The 22,034-nt window shown below is 35.8% G+C and overlaps 1 protein-coding gene and 1 non-coding gene across 2 annotated transcripts in view; one reads left to right on the top strand and one right to left on the bottom strand.

The window, feature by feature from the left end:
• Positions 1-655: 655 nt before the first annotated feature.
• CCDC39 (coiled-coil domain containing 39) overlaps positions 656-22,034 on the top strand; it is a 47,906-nt gene continuing 26,527 nt past the window's right edge. The window contains exons 1-9 of the mRNA XM_049775910.1: positions 656-745; positions 4,696-4,815; positions 7,640-7,786; positions 8,511-8,669; positions 9,354-9,446; positions 9,539-9,667; positions 16,863-17,054; positions 20,856-20,959; positions 21,247-21,379. Coding sequence (XP_049631867.1) covers positions 656-745; positions 4,696-4,815; positions 7,640-7,786; positions 8,511-8,669; positions 9,354-9,446; positions 9,539-9,667; positions 16,863-17,054; positions 20,856-20,959; positions 21,247-21,379 — 1,167 coding nt within the window. The remainder of the gene's footprint in view (positions 746-4,695; positions 4,816-7,639; positions 7,787-8,510; positions 8,670-9,353; positions 9,447-9,538; positions 9,668-16,862; positions 17,055-20,855; positions 20,960-21,246; positions 21,380-22,034) is intronic.
• LOC126012584 (small nucleolar RNA SNORA51) lies at positions 12,886-13,015 on the bottom strand. Its single transcript, XR_007497038.1, has one exon. It is a non-coding gene; the product is annotated as a small nucleolar RNA SNORA51 (small nucleolar RNA).

The raw sequence follows: 22,034 nt of genomic DNA, 5'->3' as shown, positions 1-22,034 counted from the left end.
TGACCCCAAAACCAAACCAACCAAACAAACAAAAAACCACGAAAGCTTCAACGGTGCACAGGGGGGAAAAAAAGTCAGAAGAAATGAGACAATATTCCCACACTGTGTTGCATGATTCTCTGGCATGAATTTTGCTTCCAAATACGAGTCTAGGAGGTTCGTCTAAACAACTCCACAGACACCGCTGAACAACAAGACGCTTATTTCTAACTCCAAATCTTTCGCAGAGGCGATCGGAGGTGGACGGAGCGCGAGGCCACTCCGGGACTCTCGGGGGCCGCGACCGCCTCCAGGCTACGCCTAGATAGGTGATGCACCCCCGAAGCCAGACTTGAAAGGCTGGGAGTGCGGGTGCAACCCCAACGGAGCCCCGGATCAAGAAAACGAGTTAGCCTCCCAGCAACTTGAGGAGCAAAGGCGGCGCCCCATCTCCGAAGGTCCGCCACCGGAAGTTTAGTTTGGTTCCAGACCCCGCTTTTTCCGGTTGGTAACTAAGGACGCGGGCGGTTGCTAGGGCCTCGGGAATCCCGCGGAGTGGCTGACCCACCGGCCTACTCTGCTGCTGCTGCTGTTTTAGGGTGCTAGGCGAAGACCCATCCCCTCACTCCCCCTTTTTTTAATCTATTGGTCTGAGGTTTCTGAGCCCCTTGCCGACATGACTAGCGAGATCCTGAAGGAGCTGAAGTGGGAAGTTGGATTCTCCATCCCAGTGGCGAATGTGGAAAATAAGATACTGGAAGAGCAGGTGAAAGGAGGGAGTCTTTTTTTTTTTTTTTAATTATTTTTTAACTAAAAAAAATTGACTATCATAGGTTTTATTTTGGGGGGGTTGTATGAACATTTTTTATATGTAATTTTTTAAAGTAATTTTTTTTGTGACCAAAAGTGAGTAACAAATCTTTCACAGTAATATTTAAAGTACATAGTGACAATAAGTCAGGGCCATTCCCACCACCAGGGTTGTCCTCCCTCCACCCCCTTTCCCAGCATGTATCCCATATCTCCCTCCTTTGCCCCCCGGAGTGCTAGTAAAAATGATCAGATTTAAACACCAAACCCAAAATCAACAACAACAGAATCGATACCCTATCTATAGTAACAAGCTAGACACAGAGGGGAACAGTTACACTAGCACTCCAGGGAAGCAAAAGAGGAACATAGGAGGGAGTCTTCTAAGGGGGGTTTTCTAGTTGCAGGGCTACCCCAGTTCTTTATTTCTCCTCATTTCTTTCCTTAACCCCATCTTTATTTACCTGCCTAGTGCTCTCCGTTCTTTTTCCCCAGGACCACCACCTAACTCCTCGTTAAGTTTTGTAAAATATCTTGAAAGGGAAATTGACATTCAGGACCCTAAAAATTGAATCCTTAGGAAGATTCTCATTCCTCTTTTTTCCACCGTCTCATTTCCCGTCTTTTAGACAAGAGACAAGGCTGATTCCAGAGCTCACTTTGCAGTGATTTTGTTGGCCACGATGTGTGTGTGTGTGTGTGTGTGTGTGTGTGTGTGTGTGTGTGTGTGTGTGTGTGTGTGTGTGTGTGTGTGTGAGTTTCTGCCTGAAGTTTAAATTCGAAAGCAACTTGAAGTGTTTCTGGCTTGTTTTGTTAAGAACTGAAAATGTTCCTTTACAGCTTATCCAAGTGAAGATTAGACTGCCACAGAAATAAAGTATTTCTTTCATATTCTAAGACATTATAAGATTCCTGGAAGCCAGTTTGCAACAAATTCCACAGAGCAGTTTTTAAAATATTAAATTGTAAACATATCACCGAACTTTGGAGAAAACATTACCAAATCAGTTTAAATTTCAAACACTTAGTAATTAGTTAGATGGAAGAGGCTTTTGAACAGATTATCTTTACACTACAGGATTAAAGGGAATGTTTTCCTTTAATAAAACACATAAAAAGATTTTTTGAAATGTAAAGTGTTGTAAAATTGTTTTTTTAATTTTTAAATAATATCTTTATGCTTTATTTAAGCACCATGTTTACAAACATGTTGGTCATTGGATTTTAGTCCTCACAGAGGACTGACTGTACCACCCAGGACAGAACAGAAGTCTTCCAAACATGACAAAAGCACCACCGGGAGAGTAAATGATCCTGAACAGAGTCTATAGTTGATCCCATGACAATATACTCCAAGGACGAAGAAATCCCATAACTCTTAGACCAAGTGAATTCCTTTTCGAATGACCCCAATATTTACTGTGCCAGGGCAGGAGGGAAAAATAAAAACAAAACAAAACAAAAACAAAACAAAAACAAAAAGCACAAAACATTGTTTATTTTTTATATATTATTTTTTACCTTCATTTATTATTATTATTATTATTATTATTATTCTTACTTACCTATCTATTTTTGGTCGATTTCTCTGTTTGGGTGTGGTTATTGAAGCTGCTGTCCCCAGTTATACCTATTTTTTTCTCTTCTTTTCTTTCTTTATGTGCTATGTCATGTTTCTTATCTCAAGACCATGGCGTTTTTTTTTGTTTATTGTTTTGTTTTGTTTTCCTTTGTTTGTTTTTTGTTTTTGTGTGTGTGGTGCTTATCGTTATTGTTGGAGTCCTCAATGGATATTGGACACTTTTTTTTTGTACTGATGGAGTGTTTCATCTTCTTTTTCTCCTTCACCTCTCAAATCGATGATGAGAGCCTCTAGAAAGATTCCGCCCACTTTCGGAGTATTAGACTTTTACCCCAGTTTATTACTTTTCTCTTCTTCAAACAAAACCAAGCAAATGAAACTAGCTAGTCCTGCCTCCCAATTAGAGGGGGAAATAAGGGAGGCACCTAGACCAAACAGGTGCAAGACTACTATGTAGTAGGATAGGTACATAGGGGACCACATATTCTAGCAGCCCTGGGGGTGAGGGAAGAGGATGTGGGAGATAGGACAAAAATGGAGGTGTAGGGAGGACAATTTGGTGATGGGAATCCCCCCTGATTTTATGTAAATATTTATCTAAAATATTATTGTCAACAATATGTAAGCCACTATGATCAAAATAAAAATAATATTAAAAAAAAAAAGAACACCAGTGCAACATTCCCACCACCAATGCCCCCCATCTCCTTCCTCCCCCCCTTGCCTGTATTCAAGACAGGCTTTCTACTTCCCAATTTAATCATATTGCTATGATAGTTGTCAGTGCAATTATTTCTCTAACTGCATTCACCACTCTTGTGGTGAGCTTCATATCATGAGTCAGTCCTTCCAACCCCTATCTCTATTGTCTCAGGACATTATTACAATAATGTCTTATTTTTCTTAAAACCCATAGATGAGTGAGACTATTCGTGTCTATCTCTCTGCCTCTGAATTATTTCACTCAGCATAATAGTTTCCATGTTCATCCATGTATAGGAAAATTTCATGACTTCATCTCTAATGACGGCTGCATAATATTCCATTGTGTATATGTACCACAGTTTCTTTAGCCATCATTTGTTGAAGGGCATCATGGTTGTTTCCAGAGTTTGGCTATTGTAAATAGTGCTGCAATGAATACAGTTGTGCTGAAGGCAGTTTGTATTGTGTTTTTTGTGTTCCTAAGGTGTATCTTCAAGTTCAGCTATAAGTCTAATGCACAGGATTTATGTTTTAGTTAAATATTTTTGTATATTTTCTTTGCTTTAGAGATTTTCTGATATAATATTGCAATAAGCTTTCATTTTTCCTTCATAACAGTTCTACTGTATGAAAAATATATTTAGTGTAATCGGGTAATGCTGCAAATTTGACAGATTATTTTATTCTATAATATAATGCTAGTTCATATATTGGTTTTTGGAAGCCATAACTGGCAGTGCTCAGTACTACTGGCTCAGTGCTTGAGGATTTGTAAAGGTTCTTCTTGGAGGTCCATTTAGTATCAGGAATCAAAATCAGCTCTTCATGCAAAATGTGTGCTTGATCTGCTGAGCTTTTTCTCAACCTTATGTTGCTACTTTTCTTATTGTAATCTGTTTTCATTTTGTTTTTGAGCCACACCTGGTGGTACTCAGGGGGTACAGGAGTTACTAGGGGAACCTTATGGATTCCAGGGATCAAACCCAAATCATCTGCAAGGCAAACACCCTTCCACTATGTTTTGGCCACTTAAAGTAATCTTTAATTGTAACACTATTTAATAATACTTTAAAACTCAGTTGTTTTGGGGCCGGAGAGATAGCATGGAGGTAAACACCTTACCTCATGCAGAAGGTCATCGGTTCAAATCCTGGCGTCCCATATGGTCCCCAGTGCCTGCCAGGAGCAATTTCTGAGCACAGAGCGAGGAAAAACCCCTGAGCACTGCTGGGTGTGACCCAAAATCCACAAAAAGAAAAAAAAAAAAGAAAGAAAAACAAAACAAAAAAACAAACCCTCAGTTGTTTTAGGGCAGGGATGATAGCATAGCGGTAGAGCGTTTGCCTTGAACATGGCCGACTTAGGACAGACTTGGTTTCATTTCTCAACACCCCACATGGTCCCCCAAGCCTGCCAGGAACAATTTCTGAGCACAGAGCCAGGAGTAACTCCTGAGCCCAAAAACCTAAATATATGAATAAATAAATGTTAAAAAATCAGTTGTTTTAGAGGTTCAAATGAATAAAGAAAAGTAGAATAAGTTAAGTTTGTATTGATTTATGATTCATTAACATGGCAAAACTAAGCACAACTTTAACTGTAGTATTTATTATTTACAGCTATTCAAGTTACAGCATGAAAAGTCAACCTTTCAAAATCAATTACGAGACTATGAAGATCGAATTAAGGCAATGACTTCTCACTTCAAAAATGTCAGGCAAGAATTCACATTTACCCAGGTATTATAATGTCAGATTTCACGTTTATTATATCTCATATGGCCATGGAACATTTTTACATTATTTTTTCTATGATTTTATTCTAGATATGGGAAAATTTAGTATTCAAGAAAATGAATTATTGTGAATATAATCTTGAACCATAAAATAGAATGAAAGACTCTGAGGAACTACTGCCTGAAAGTTCAAAAATAATTCTTTTGAAAAAAATATCATTTTTAGTATAACATTAAGTAATCAGATACTATGAAAAAAATAAGAGTGGTGGATGTATGAAATAGTGGCTTTAAGTAGAAAACTATATACTATAATAGATGTTAGAATTTTTGTCTACTTTTTTTCAATACAACTCACTGAGGCAATTTTGAAAGAGGCAAATTTACCATATACTCTGTTAGCTCATTGGAACATCATGATATTTTATTATAGTTTAAGAAGAGAATTATTTGTTTTATTTATACGGCCAACCTAGCTTAAATCCCTAGCACCACATGGTCCCCTTAGCCCTACTAGTAGTGATCCCTGAGCATAGGGCAAGGAATAAGCATTGAGCATTGTTGGGAATGAACCGAAAATAAAACAAAAAAATTGCAATATATATTATTAATTCTGATCAATTATATTCAGGAGTCTTAAAGACATCTAGGAGCATCTAGTGTATTTTAGAATATTAACACAGTAATAAAAATAAAAATTACAGTTATTAAAATAGATACAGAGTTAAAAAGTTGTTGATAATTAAGTTTTAGTCATACAGTGTTCCAACACCTGTCCTACTCCAGTGTTTCCTACCACCAAGTTTTCCTGTTACATTCCCACTCTTCCTTATCCTACCCTAGCCTGTCTCTATGGCAGAGACTTTCCTCTCTCTCTCTCTCTCTCTCTCTCTCTCTCTCTCTCTCTCTCTATCTATCTATCTATCTCTCTCTCTTTCTCCTCTCTCTCTCTGTATCTGTCTCTCTCTCTGTCTCTGTCTCTCTCTCTGCTCTATTTTTCCTTTTAGGCGTCATGGTTTGCAATACTGTTACTAATGGATATCACTATAATTTAAGTAGAACACTTTTTTACAGCACCTAGTTCTTGCCCACAGTGATCATTTCCAACTGCCATTGTCATAGTGATCCCTTCTTTCCTAACTGAATCTTGACCACCATCATTTCTATTGTCTTTGGGTATTATTCATACTATGACTCAAAAGCATATGAAAAAAATGCTTCAAATCATTAATCATCAAGGAGATGCAAATAAAAAATAAATAAAGGGTAGGCTGAATACAAGATAAGCTTGCTATCTGCTGTATACTCTATCTTGCCCCTTCATTGTAGTTTTGATTTACATTTTTCTAATAAGTGATGTTGAACATTTATCCAGTGTGAATATATCATTTTTATTTTTTCTTTGAAGATATGTCTATTGATATACTGCATAAATAAAAACTATTCCTTTTATTTTGGACAAACCTAATGACTTTATAGTCACTAGCTACATAGTAATATTTCATCCATGTAGTTGTACCAATTTCTTTATACACTCATGTTTTGGCGCACTTGTGTTGGTTTCCAGAATCTTGATATAAGTAGTGCAGCAATGAATGTAAAAGTGCAGGTATTTTTTCTGCATTGTGTTTTTGCTTCCATATTTTCTCAGGACTAATATTGCTGGGTCATATGGGTGCTCAATCTATTTATTTGAGGACAGTCCATATTGTTTTTCAAAAAGGCTGGACCAATCTATATTCCAACTAGTAGTGAATGAGAGTCCCTTTCTTACTGCATCCCTACCATTACAGTTGTTCTTGTTCTTTATGATGTGTACCACTCTCTGTAGTGTGAGATGATACCACAGTGTTGTTTTGACTTGCATCTCCTTGATGATTAATGATTAATATTTTATTGTGCATTTTTGGTCGTCTTTATTTTTTCTTTGAGGAAGTTTCTGTTCATCTCTTCTCCCCATTTTTTCGTAAGGTTAAGCTTTACCAGTACCTCATAAACCTTATATATTGACCCCTTATCAGAAGGTTATTGAGTGAGTGAATAATTTCTACTGACAAGTAGGTAATCTGTATCCTTGGACATCATTTCCACTGAGGTGCAGAAGCTTCTTAGTTTAATGTAGTCCCATTTGTTTATCTTTGTTCCCATTTGCTCAATCAGTGGTGTTTCATTCTTGAAGATGCCTTTTAGCTTTAATGTCATGAAGACTTCTGCCTGTGTTTTCCTCCATGTAGCTTACAGTTTCAGGTCTAATACCAAGGTCTTAGATTTTACTTTTGTGCCTGGCATTATAAAGAGATCTAAGTTCATTTTCTTTTGCTTATAGCTGGCCAGTTTTCCCAATACCACTTGTATGAAGAGGCCTTTTATTGCTTCATTTTATATTTCTTTCTCCTTTATCAAAGGTTAATTGATCAAGTACATAAAGGTCTGTCTCATGATATTCAAGTTTTTTTCATTGATCTGAGGTTCTGTTTTTATTCCAGTACCACCATGCCTTTTTAATTACTACTGGCTTATAATACTACAGTTTAAAGTTGGGGAAAGTGATGCCTCTTATTTTTTCTCCAAGATTGTTTTAGCTATTCTTAGAGATTTATTCCTTTATCAGTTAACAATATTGCTGTTTGGCAAAGCCATGAACTGACTTTCTTACAACTCTCAGCAACACTGAATACTGTGCATCTCAGTCTAATGTGTGAGTCTCAGAGTAGTAGAGTAATTGGCTTTTAATCTAAGCATTTTGGGAACATTGTTTAATGAATTCTTAAAAGTATTTTTTAATAAGTAAAAATTTAAGTCTTTCTATTTTGCATGTTATTCTGTAGTCTCTTTGTAAAGCCAGGGAGAATGAGATTAAAAGTGAAGAACATTTTAAAGCCATTGCTGAGAGAGAACTGGGACGAGTGAAGGAGGAAATCCGACGTCTAGAAAATGAGACTGCTTCAATAAGGGAAAAGAAAGTTGATAAGGAGGTATGTGTTGGAATGTTACCTAAAGTGTACTATTAGGCTTCTTCTTTAACCAAATATGCATTTTTATTTTCTATATAGAAAAGGTATGTATTCACTTCCTAATATTTGCTTACATTGTTTTTCGGATAATAAAAAGCACATGAGACTATGATTTGTAAAACAAAGATTGAATGTTTCCAAAGACTCACTCAGCTGTTTGTTAATAAATACTTAGCATAATTTATTCATAAGTGCAAAGTGTTAAAATAATATTTAAATCATTTCAATATTGAAAATAATTTATATATCTTACATATTAATTTATTCACATGTGAATCTTTAGATTACTATTATTATACCTTATTATTAATCTGCCTTAATTTTTGTTATGTATTTGAAATTCTTCTCAAATTCTAATTCTTTCTCTATTCATGTACATGGGAAATATATACAAGATATATACATTTAATTATGCATTTATTCTATGTAAATCTACTTCCATACATATAACACATACATATGAGTACATCCATTTTATTAAATTTTATTCTTTAGCTTTAAGTATGATAATTATGCAAGTGAATATGTTGTATAACTGGAGTTGTTGTATAACTGGAGTATAGGTACAAGAATAGAAGCTTGTATTGATTCTTTTATATAGTGTGTTGTATATCATGTTTTATTATAGTTCATAGTAAATGCTGTTTTGTAATCTCCCCTTTCCTTCTATTTCTTTGAAAATTAGAATGCAATATTTAAAGCTACTCAAAAGTTGGATAACTTGAAGTGTCAAATGAACTGGGACCAGCAAGCATTGGATGCTTGGTTAGAAGAATCAGCTCATAAAGATAGTGATGCCTTTACTATTCAAAAGTATGCAAAACAAGATGACAATAAAATTAGGGTGAGAAATTATAACAAAATTTTTATGACTGTAGTATATCAAACTTTTTGCTAAAATTAAATTTAGATTTCAAAGTGGTAGTTTATAAACTATTCTAAGTCAGGGACTTCTTTTAGAACCCAAAAAATATCCTCACTAGAAAAATTACTATATTCATATGCTAACAGAATGTTCTTGAAAGCCTAACTGATCTTTTCTCTCAAAAAGAAAGCTTTATTCTAGAACTGTGTATAAATATTTTAAATATTTTTATCTCAATAATACTTCGAATGTTATGTATAGTTTTTCCTGATTTGAGACTGCATTGTAAAGATTACTGAATATAACATTCTAAAAACCATTGTTTAAAAATCTACCAGTAAATAAATAACATGGACACATATTGTCAACATGCTATTTTCTAGTATATGTAATATAATGTGCATTAATTTAAAAAATTTAAAAAAAATTACTTCTCGACCTCCTTTCCAACACTAAATTTTTTAAATGTGAATTTTTATTGTGGTTTTATATATAGGCTCATTAGGCTAACACTTTGGGGCTTAAAGATAATGAAAATTGGTTGGTTGCATGTCAAATATATATACTTAGAATATAATAACACTAAGATACTATATTATTATACAATGTATTAAGTTAATAAAATGATAATTATGAATATTTTTGTGTATGATTATATAACAGGCACTGACACTGCAGTTAGAAAGACTGAATTCAGAATGTAGTCAGAAAAGAAAATTACTGGATAATGAACTTACAGAGACTATAAGCGCACAGGTTGGTTTAGCGATTTTCAGTTTTACATTATCAGATGATGTTTGCAAAAGCATTTAATTTTACAGAGATGTTATTTTCTCTTTATTTGACAGTTAGAATTGGATAAAGCGGCACAAGATTTTCGTAAGATTCACAATGAAAGACAAGAACTCATTAAACAGTGGGAGAACACAATAGAACAGATGCAGAGGAGAGATCGGGACATAGATAACTGTGCCTTGGTAAAGTTGTTCTTGCAGTTTTCAGCTTGATTTACCTCTTCTATATTTAACTCATTTATTTCCAAGTGTTAATCACACTGTTATTTGAAAAATCACTTGGTAGCAGGATTCAATATGCTTGGAAGTGTTTGTCAAAGAGGCATCTCTCTCTATTTAGAAATGTGATTTTATGCAGACACTAACAATATTTTAATGTCAAAGTCTGAATTCTATTATTGCTGAAAATGTAGGACACAAAAGAAAGTAAAATAATGTTATTATTACCAACCAAAAGTTTGGGTGCTTGCCACTTGAAAACCTATTACTCAAAAAACAAGGGTTGATGCAGAAAACCTTACGTTTTATTTAGGTGCTAACCAATCAGAAAAGATGGTGAACTTCTTGTCATCAAAATCCCATCTGTATGGACTGGAGAGATAATACAGAGGTATAATGCTTGCTTTGCATTTGGTCAACCCAGGTTTAATTTCTGGGACCACATATGGATCTCCTGAGCAATGAGTAATTCCTGAGCACAGAGCCAGAAGTAAACCCTGAGCACTATGTGTGGTCTGATCCCCAATCTCCATCCAAACTTCTACTTATCCTCTCCCCAAAAGAGAAAAGTAAAGAAAGAAATTTGGCAAGCATCTCAGATCCCTGCTGATTAGCAATTTTGGCATTTAGATGTGGCTTACTTATGATTCTTTTAATTTAATAATCTGTAAGTAGATAATATCTTAATTCTTAATGTTGTTGGTTTCTATCTATTATTTTTTTTATACATCAAGTCCTGATTACCTCATTTGTGTAAATCAAATGTGTTAGATCCAGGGTTGCAAATCCATAATTACATTTTCATCCAGCCCCATAGCTAAATGTATCTAGCCTGCTTATTTGCCAGAAAATACAACTAGTAGCAGTTTCATTATATTCACAATTGTCCTGCATTTCCACTCTGATATCTCCAGCTAAAGTTTGTAATGTAGAGACTAGTGAGGGTGCTAAGAAGTAGTTCATGGGGTAATGAATGCCTGTAAAGTGTTTAAAAGCAGTTTTCTGAGAACAACAACAACAAACAAAACTGACCCATTATACTCTCTTCCCCTGACCTCTTAGATTTATAGCATTTCTGATTTCTATGTGAAACTACTCAGACAATTCAGTGAGGGGTCAGAGAAGGAGTATAGTTTGCAGTGCATTTGTATTTCATTTGGCCAACCCAAGTCTGATCCCTGGCATCCAATATGGTCCCTTAATTACTGGCAGTAATAATTCCTGAGTACAGAGCCAAGAGTAACCTTTGAACATCACAAGGTGTCCCCCCTGCAAATGCAAACAAACCATACAAAATAAAAATCCATGATACACTGAACTCAGAGTTGAGATGTATAAAAGTTTAGTGACCATAAGTTCCCAGTAGATACCACTAAAAATTTGAGCAAAAATTGTCACTTTGATGTCCTAGTTTTCTCAGAATAGATTTTGTTCTCTTTGTTTTGGCAGGAATGTGGTCATACAGTCCAAAATAGTGTCTAAAATGAAGTTTATAAAATATTTAGATAAAAATAACTCTTAATTATGCTTTTATTCCCACAAAAGATTTTTTGAATTTTACTTATCAGCCTCATCTATTCTATATAAAAGTTTAAATGTAAAGCCGAATTCCTAGATTTTTAAGGATAGTTTATATTGTTTTCCAGGAAGGCTTAACCACTTGATATTCCCCCAGCAGGGAATGAGAGTCCCTTTCTTCCTGCATCAACACCAGTACTTGTTCTGTTCTTTTTGATGTATGCTAATTTCTCTAATGTGAGATATCTCATTGTTGTTTTGAGTTACATCTCCCTGATGATTAGTGGTATGGTTCCTTGCCACACTTTCATAGCCCAAATATGGAAACAACTCAAGTGCCCAACAATAGATGACTGGATAAAGAAATCATGGTACATGTACACAATAGAATATAACTCAGACATAATAAAAGATAAATCCATGCAATTTTTTTTGCTACATGAAGGGATCTGGAGAGTTTATGCTGAGTGAAGTGAGAGAGAAAGAAGAGAAGAGAGAAACCAATACAAGAATGAACTCTATCATATGTAGGATATAAAGAAACTTAATGTTGAACTAAGGAATGCTCAAAGAAAATGGAAGCAAGTTTCTTCCACGGGAGAAAAGAGGGAAGAGTTCAACTGGAAGGAGGGAGGAGGTGGTGCTGAAATGTGATAGTGTGGGCCCAGAGAGATAGCGCAGTGGCGTTTGCCTTGCAAGCAGCCGATCCAGGACCAAAGGTGGTTGGTTCGAATCCCGGTGTCCCATATGGTCCCCCGTGCCTGCCAGGAGCTATTTCTGAGCAGACAGCCAGGAGTAACCCCTGAGCACCACCGGGTGTGGCCCAAAAACCAAAAACCAAAAAAAAAAAAAAAAAAGTGATAGTGTGATGTATGGAACCCTCACAGCGGCAGCATTGTAAATCACAGTGCAGAAACCTTTCTTTAATTTTTAGAGTTTCTGTCATAGAATGTACACCATCCTTCACCTTTGCATTTCCCTACACCAATGTTCTCAGCCTCCTCCCCCCTCCCACTGCCTCTGGCAGCAGGCATTTTGCTCTCTCTCTGTCTCTCTCTCTGTCTCTCTCTCTCTCTTTCTCTCTCTCTCTGCTTTTTTGACACTGTGATTTGCACTATTGTTAATGAGGGGGTGCCATACATGTCACTGTATCCTCTTTTAGCACCGAGTTCTTGTCCAGAAGGATAAGTTCCAACTATCGTCATAGTGAACTAATTCTTCATTACCCTAATTACACTCCTCTGCTCTTCATGGCAAGTTTCCTACCATGGACTGGTCTTCCTTACCCTCATTTTATTATCTCTGGATCTTATTACTATACTATCTTTTATTTTTCTTATATCCCACAAATGAGTGAGATTATTATAAATCTGTCTCTCTCTGACTCATTTCAGCATAGTAATCTCCATATCCATTTATATATAAGCAAATTCTATGACTTCCTTTTTCCTAACAGCTGCATAATATTTCATTTTGTAGATGTACCATAGTTTCTTTATCTGTTTTTGGGAACTTGTCTTGTTTTCATACTCTGGCTATTGTTAATAGTGCTGCGACAAACATAGGAATGCAGAGGGCTTTTCTGCATGATTGTTTTGGATCCCTAGGGTATATCCTTTCGAGTGGATTGCTAGATTATATGGAAGCTCAATGCCTAGTTTTTTTTTTGTCCCCCAATTCACAATACAGACCAGGCAAAGGCCTGTGTTGAGGTATATGGGGTGCATTTACTGTACCTCCTCTTTCTATACAGTCAGTGTAAAGAACACAGCCTGTGGTAAGAATTGGGAGGTCTATTATTTTATTTTTTGATTTTTTTAAAATATATATATATATTCTTCACCAGTGCAACATTCCCATGACCAATATCCCAAGTGTCGTCCTTCCCCACCCCACACTGGCCTGCACTCTAGATAGGCTTTCTATTTCCCTCATTCAGTCACATTATGTTATGATAGTTCTCAGTGTAATTATTTCTGTGACTGCACTAAACAATCCCTGTAGTGAGCTTCATGTCAGGAGCTGGACCCTCCAGTCCTCCTCTATTTTATCTCTGAGAATCATTACACAAATGTTTTTTATTTTTCTCAAAACCCATAGATTAGGGAGACCATTCTGTGCTTATCTCTCTCCCTCTGACTTATTTCATTCAGCATAATAGATTCCATATACATCCATGTATAGGAAAACATCATGACTTCATCTCTTCTGATAGCTGCGTAATATTCCATTGTATATATGTACCAAAATTTCTTTAACCATTCATCTATTGAGGGGAATCTAGGCTGTTTCCAGAGTCTGGCTATTGTAAATAAGACTGCTATGAATATAGGTGTGAGAAAGAGATTTTTGTATTGTATTTTTGTGTTCCTAGGATATATACCTAGGAGTGATGTAGCTGGATCGTATGGGAGCTCAACTTCCAGCTTTTGGAGAAATCTCCATATCGCTTTCCACAAAGGTTGGACCAGCAGTGAATAAGAGTTCCTTTCTCTCTACATCCCCGCCAGCACTGCTTGTTCTCATTTTTACTGATGTGTGCCAATCTCTGTGGTGTGAGATGGTACCTCATAGTTGTTTTGATTTGCATCTCCCTGATGATTAGTGATGTGGAGCATTTTTTTCATGTGCCTTTTAGCCATTTATATTTATTTATTTATTTATTTTTTGTCAAAGTGTCTGTTCATTTCTTCTCCCATTTTTTTTAATTTTGTTTTTGTTTTTTGGGCCACACCCATTTGATGCTCAGGGGTTACTCCTGGCTAAGTGCTTAGAAATTGCCCCTGGCTTGGGGGGACCATATGGGATGTCGGGGGGTCGAACCTTGGTCCTTCCTTGGCTAGCGCTTGCAAGGCAGAGACACCTTACCTCTAGCGCCACCTCGCCGGCCCCCAATTTTTTGATGGGGTTAGATGTTTTTTTCTTGTAAAGTTCTGTCAGTGCCTTGTATGTTTTGGATATTAACCCCTTATCTGATGGGTATTGGGTGAATAGTTTCTCCCACTCAGTGAGTGGCTCTTGTATTCTGGGCACTATTTCCTTTGAGGTGCAGAAGCTTCTCAGCTTAATATAGTCCCATTTATTTATTTCTGCTTTCACTTGTTTGGAGAGTATGGTTTCCTCTTTAAAGATACCTTTAGTCTCAATGTCATGGGGTGTTTGACCTACATGTTGTTCTATATACTTTATGGTTTCAGGTCTGATATCTAGGTCTTTAGTCCATTTGGAATCAATGCCTAGTTTTTTGAGGAATATCCATATTGTGTAGAAACTTTTTTTTTTTTTGGTTTTTGGTTTTTGGGTCACATCTGGCAACACTCAGGGGCTACTCCTGGCTCTATGCTCAGAAATCGCCTCCGGAAGGCTCGGGGACCCATATGGGATGCCGGGATTTGAACCACTGTCCTTCTGCATGCAAGGCAAATGCTCTACTGCTGAGCTATAGCTCCAGCCCCAAGAAAATGACTCCTAAAAGCGGACTGGTGCATGGGAGGTAGATTGAGGAGGGTGAGCGACCTTTGGGGATGGAAGTGGACACTGGTGAAGAGATCAGTGTTAAAACATTGTATACTTGAATTCCAATCATGAATAATTTGTGATGTCACTGTGACTAAATTAAAAAAATAAAAAACTTAAATGTGAATAGATAACATTTAAGAAGTATACATGTTGAAATAGATATTAGATACTTAAATATTTGATTCAGGGTATAACACCTATTTTAAAACAGAAAAGTTCTAGAGTGACCATTTGAAATATCCACCTAGAAAAATTTGACATATTTTTGATTGAGAAAATATAATAATTATAATGAATACAACAATTATAAAATGTTAATTTTTATAGTAACATTGGAATACTAGGTGAAAAATTTAAGTTTTAAAAGACTTAAAGCATCTAAACTTAGAACATTTGATATACTAATATACATACTTTATATGAAGCATTTTAAATGTTGCTGATATTGTATTCTTCTTCCCTTTACCTTCTGGAATTAGTGTTAGTGAAACTCTGTTTTTGAAAACTTGAAAAATATTAAATTGTAGGGACGGAGGCAGGGTTGTTAGGTTGTTAAGAGGCTTGCCTTGCATGTATCAGACTCTAGTTTAGTTTCTGGCACTTTAACACTAAGTATTTTGTAGCTCCATTTATTTTATTTATTTTTGTTTTTTGGGTCACACCTGGCAGCGCGCAGGAGTTACTCCTGGCTCTGCACTCAGAAATCATTCCTGGCAGGCACGGGGGATCATATGGGATGCTGGGATTCGAACCACTGTCCTTCAACATGAAAGGCAATCTCTTTGTTTCCTTAGTACTTTATCCATATTAATATTTTGTTCTATTTACATAAAATATATATGGCCAAAGCCAAGCATTCCTATTGAAACAGTAACTAAAATGTTATTTTCAAAAGGTGTAATAACTGCCTTGAGATATTTGGAAAATATCAAAATCCAACATGACACATGATAAATATTTGACACATTTTTTAGCTATCACCTTTTGTTTATAAAATGGACATTTTTATCACTAGCAATGTACAGAGAGATAAAAAGTTATTTTTAAAAATATAAACTTATAGATGTTGATATATACTATACTATTTTTTTATTTAGACAAATAGTTTCTCTTTAAATTAGGCTCTTAAAAAATTGAGTCATTGTTGAAGGGACATTGATATTTCTAGTGGATTTGGAGTTGGAATATTGGCTCCCTAAATCTCTGTTATTGAAAGCTTTTTAAGTTATAGTACCTAAATAAAATTAAAAACACACAAAAAAAAGACAAGAAAAATTGAATTTTAATCCTGGTGTTTTAACTTTTGGTATTTTACTTTTTTACTTTTATTTTATTTAAATATCATGGTTTACAAAATTGTTACTAATACAGTTGTTTTGGGCATTCAGTGTTCCAACACCAATCCCACCACTTGTGTATCATTCTTTCCACCATTGCCCAACCCCCGCTATCCTACCCCCGTGGCAGACACAAAATAATTTACTTTATATTGCTTGTTACAACTAAATGGTAATGAAATTATTTAAGAAAAAAAACCCACTGTGAAAATTGTTACATCTCACTATAGGGTCATTAAGTCATTGCCTGATGGTTTACTAAGCTATTAGTTTGTGGAGTGTTCTGTGTTACTGGGGTTGTTTCTTGAGCTTAGGTGGCTTCTATGCTACTTTCAGATCTAATTTGGTGTGTACTTACTGAGGTGTAAGTTTTGAAAAAATTGGAGTTAAAAAATTCACAACTACGTGCTGCAGGAATTACAAGATATGTTAAGCTAGACTGATGATCTGCCTTGGTGGTGGTTGTGGGATGTGGGTGTGGCTGCTGGGATTTCCGCAAGTACTGAGTTGCAGGGAAGGTTGCAATCTTCATTCTGAGGCGACCTCAGAGTAGTTTTCCGTGCCCAAACAGATATTGTGGTGATTGTAGGGTGTGGACTCAGCTGCTCTATCTTTGGCAGGGTGGAGATGTGGTCTACCCTCTCTCGAAGGAGCCCCAGAGTTGAAAAAAATATATTCTTATTTGTGAGATAAATTCTGAATATATTACTAAAAACTATCTTTTAGTTTTAGGTTGAGTTTGTATTTGTCATCTAACCATATTTAATCATTTTTTTTAATCCCAGGAACTGGCAAAGATAAAGCAGGAATTAAGAGAAAAAGAAATTTTGGTGAAGGAAAAGAACAAGTTCCTGGAAAGTGAGATTGGGAATAACACAGAATTTGAGAAAAAAATTTCTGCTGCTGATCGAAAAGTTTTAAAATGTAGAGTGGAATATCAGAGTCAAGAAAATAGTAGAGTTCAGTTGAAGGATGAGGTATGTCAATTATAACGACGAGTTTTTGTTTTTGCAAGATTACTATAAAAATAAACACAAAGATTTTCCTTTCATTAAAGAACTGCTTGCTAGTTCCTGTTGCTACATGACTCCTTTTTGTGGAACTTCAGGACCTTCCAGTTGAGCCCATGATTGGTGAAGGCAGTAGGAGGCTCCCTTACACATCTCATATTATGTGAAGGTTTCCTCCTGAAAGTGTGCAGTGCTCAACCTGCCGATTACACAATGTGTCCTTTAAGTGACTCAAAGTCACTACTGGAGAAATAAGACTGGGAATCAAAATTACAAGATAACTAGAAGGCAGGAAAATATGAAGATGATGTTAGTGATAATGTAAAATCTATACTGCACTTTATCCACTGTATATAGTTCTGGCTCCAAATTGCCATACAATTTAATTCTATAAAGATGGAACAAGATTTTGGTTTCAAAAAATTACATAGACCCTGAAAAAGTAAATTCAGTGGTTTTTGTTGTTGTTGTTTTTGTTGTTGTTGTTGTTGTTACTGTTGCTGCTGCTATTGAGTCATTGTGCTTTACAATAGTTAAAATGAGTGATTCCAGTAGTTAAAATTAGTGGTCTCCAAGGCTGGAGTGATGCACAGCTGGTAGGTCATTTGCCTTGTAAGCGGCCCACCAGGGTTCCATTCTGGCATCCTATATTGTTCCCTGAGACTACCAGGATAAATTCTGAGCCCAAAGCCAGGAGTAATCCCTGACTGCCACTCCCTAGGTGTAGCCCCAAATCCTATATGTATTATATATATATATATATATATATGTAATTCCCCCCCCCACCTCCATAAATGGCATTGCTACATCAATATATTATTAAGGGTCTGAACAGTGGGTAGGATGCTTGCTCTACACATGGACACCTAAATTCAATCTCTATATCTCATGGTGGTCCCTTGAGTCCTCCAGAAGTGATTTCTGATTGCAGAGTCAGGACTAACCCCTGAGCACTGCCAGGAGTGGCCCCAAAACAATAAACTAAAAAAAAAGTTTTAAAGCCCAAGCGATAGTATAGCTGGTAGGGCATTTTGCCTTGCACATGGCTGACCTAGATTTGATCCCTTGCATTCCATATGGCATCCTGGACCCACCAGAAGTGGTCCTTGAACCCAGAGCCAGAAGTAAACCATTAGCATTGTTCAGTGTGCTCCTCCTGCAAACCAACCAAAAGAAGTGTAAATTTGGTCTAGAGAGTATTGCATCTTAGGCACTTCCTTTGCCAAACTGTGTTGGTCCCTGGCTTTCCATAATGTATTCAATCCCACTCAGGAGTGATCCCTGAAGGCAGAGCCAGGAATAAGCCATAAACACTGCCAGGTATGGCCCAAAACAAGTTTAAATAATTTTTTGTTTCTTTTTGCGTCTTGAGATACAATTCAATCTTTTAAAGTATATTTTAGTATATTCACAGAATTGTGCAGCTGTTAATGTTAGTTTTAGCCTGCATTATCACAACTTGATCTTAGAATATCTTGTCACTCCAAATAGAAATCATATACTCCATTCTCCTTTTCTATCAGTTTACTAATATAATTTTATACCTATAGATTTGCCTGATTTGGATATTTTATATAAATAAAATAATATAATACAGGATTTTTGGATGCAAATTATTGCATTTACAGTGCTTTCAAGGCTTATTCATATTGTAACATCAATATTTTTTCTCTCAAGATTAAAAATTTTAGTGAATAACATATATACCATTTTAGCAATTTTAAAGTTTATAATTGAGTGGTATTAAAAATATTGTGCAACTGATACTACAAACCTTCTTAACTTTTGTCTTACAACCCCAGATAGACTCTGGTTCAATTCCTGGCATCCCATATAGTCCCCCGAGCCTGCCAGGAGTGATTTCTGAGTGCAGAACCAGAAGTAATCCCCTGAGCGCTGCTTGGTGTGATGCCCCCTAAGGAAAAAAAACAAAAACAAAAACAAAAAAACACTCTGCAAGTTTTCAATTAAATGGTAACTCTCTTCTTCCCAGACTCTGGTTACTATTTTTCTTCTCTATCTCTTTGATTCTACTTTGTCTCTTTGATTTTGACTATGCTGAGTATCTCATGTGAGTATTACTTTATTTTTTCTTGACTGGCTTATTTAACAAAGCATAATGGGAACCATTGTTACAACATCAGTGTTCTTATGTATTAAGGCTTAATACTATTTATTGCATACTTGCCAGATTGTGGCAATCTCAATTAATTTTTTGAGGAAATGCCATGCTTTTTTTCTATATAAACCATATCATGCTGCATTCCCTCCTCCTGTGTACAAGGGTTCCATTGTCTCTCACTCTCACTAACACTTGTCTCTTTCCTGTTTTGTTTTGATAGTAATCATTTTGTTTTTTTTTTATCACCCCCTCCCCGTAGTAGTCATTTTAATAGGTATTTCTTTAAGTTTTGATTTCCCGTTGATTAGTAATCAGCAGGGAACATTACTGAACATCTTTTCATGTGATTCTTAACTAGTAATATATCTATATTTGGCTTACTGGAAGTTCCAGGAATTGAACCCGGAGCCTCACATATGCAAGTTATATGTTCTACCTGGGGCTATTTATCAACTCTGTGTATTTTCTTTGGAAAAATATCTTTTGAAGGGGCCGGCGAGGTGGCGCTAGAGTTTAGGTGTCTGCCTTGAAAGCACTAGCCAAGGAAAGATCGCGACCGAGGTTCGACTGGCGTCCTATATGGTCCCGCCAAGTCAGGGGCAATTTCTGAGCGCTTAGCCAGGAGTGTGGCCCGAAAAACAAACAAACAAACAAACAAAAATCTTTTCAAGTCCCCCCTTCTGTTTGAGTCACGTTTTGTTGCTGAGATTTAAGATTTTTTAAAATTGGTTTGCTCAGTTGGCTTGCTCTTGAAGCCCATGTTCTTCCTGCACATATTTGAATACACTCTTTGCTTTTTCCTCTTTACAGAAGCTCGTACTTTTTTCTTGAACACACACTTCATCTCTATCTCTCCTCTCATAAGCTTCTTTTCTTTTATTAGTTTTTTTTTTTTTATTGGGGGATGGGGACATATGTGGTAGTTGTCAGACCTGACTCCTAGTTCTGTGTTCAAGGCTGATTCCCGGTGGTGCTTGGAGCCCATATGGGGTTTTTGAGGAACAAACCTGGGTTGATTGCAGGTAAAACAAGCACCCTACCAATTGTACTATTGCTATGGACCCTCCATCAATATAAACTGTCTTTCTTCACTAAAAAAGGGTTTTTAAAACCTTATATATTCTGGATGTTATCACTACCAGGAATTCACAAATAATTTCTTCCTTCTGTGATATCTTTGAAGTACAAAAGATTTAAATTCTGATGAATTTCAACTTGTATTTTTTCTTATTTCTGTCTAATATATTAATCAAAATATCATTGTTGTGAAATCCAGAAATACAGGAACAGATGGATAGTTCAGTGGGTAGTGTGCTTGCTTTACACATGGCACATTACACATGATCTGAGTTTGATCCCTGGCTACCTATATGGTCTACTAAGGCCACCAGGAGTGATTCCTGAGCATCATCAGGTGTGACCCAAAATCCAAAAAGAAAAATATATAATGAAAAGCTTTTGCTCTATTTACTTTAACGCCTAAATGTTTAATATGGGATAAAAAGTAAGACTGTTAGTACATATTATAGCAACATTGTTAGTGTATTTATGAGAGTGATTTATTTTGGAAATGTTTAGAATAGAACTTCACAGAAATTAAATTATAAGATGCAAAGTAAATATTTCATTTCTGTTTGCTTACTTAGCTGGATTCTTTAAAAACCTCTGTGAATAAAAGTTCTGGTGATTTAGAAGCTCTGAGAAAAAATATTTCCAGAATAAAGTGTGTTGCTGAAGAAGAAACAGCAAAGTAAGAAAAATGTATTGAAATCGCTTTAGAGTTTTTGATTACTTTTAGTAAAATTATTAAATATCAAGTAACTAACTTATGCCTTATAAATTATGCATCAAACATTTTAGAGATTTTCATGAAAAGGTATAGGAATAGTAATTTATGGCTTGTGGTATACATTGGTAATAAAATGGGTTATGATAATAAGAATCTTTGATGTTTTATTAACAAATTTTAAGTTTTTTTATTGTAAAATATATTTTGGACTGGATTTTGATTTTTCCCCCTTGATAAATACTTTCTAGATTGCAAAAAATTAGAAATTATAATGAAGTTATAAAAAGAAAATTAAATGAAATAACTGAGAGAACTATGACTGTAGAAGAGAAAACTACCAATTTGGAAGATATATTAAAGGAGGATGAAAAGAGTGTTAAGGTAAATTTGTGTTTTAATTTTTAGGACATCATACAAACGTTAGCAATCGTGAATTAAATTCAATCTCAGTGGAGTAAGGCTGCCAGAGATTAGATAACACTACATGTAGCTGACCTGAGTTCTGTCCCTCTCACAACCCATATCATCCCCTGAAATCACCAGAAGTGATTCCTGAGTGCAGTGCTAGGAATAAGCCCAGAGAACAACTCACTGTGGCACCAAAACTAATAAAAAACAAAACAACAACAACAAAAATAACTAAAAATATGAGGACCAGGAGATATTTTAAGAGGTCCTGCTTTTTGGTCAGAGGGATGAGCATATGCTTGCATGCAGGAAGCTAAGATTTGATCCCTGGTACCACACAGTCCTCAGAAAACTGCAGGAAGTATCTCTGGTATATGGCTCAACAATTAAAATTTTTTATTAGGGCCAAGGATGGCCCTCAGTATTAGAATGCTTGCCTTGCATGTGTAAGATCCTGGATTTTATCCCTGGTACTGAAAAAAAAAAGTAGTTCTGCTTTCTGTGACCTACATTTGTCATTTCAATTGTTGTCCAGAAATTTGGAGGACATCCACTAAAAATGGTCTACTATATAAAAGTCACCACCTTTATAAAATTATAGTTTTTGATATGTGAACATTTAAATGTG

The sequence above is a fragment of the Suncus etruscus genome, chromosome 6 (assembly GCF_024139225.1).
Source record: "Suncus etruscus isolate mSunEtr1 chromosome 6, mSunEtr1.pri.cur, whole genome shotgun sequence".
Classification (NCBI taxonomy): Eukaryota; Metazoa; Chordata; class Mammalia; order Eulipotyphla; family Soricidae; genus Suncus; species Suncus etruscus.
The sequence above is the reverse complement of the archived record's forward strand: the minus strand, read 5'-3'. Positions and strand labels throughout refer to the sequence as shown.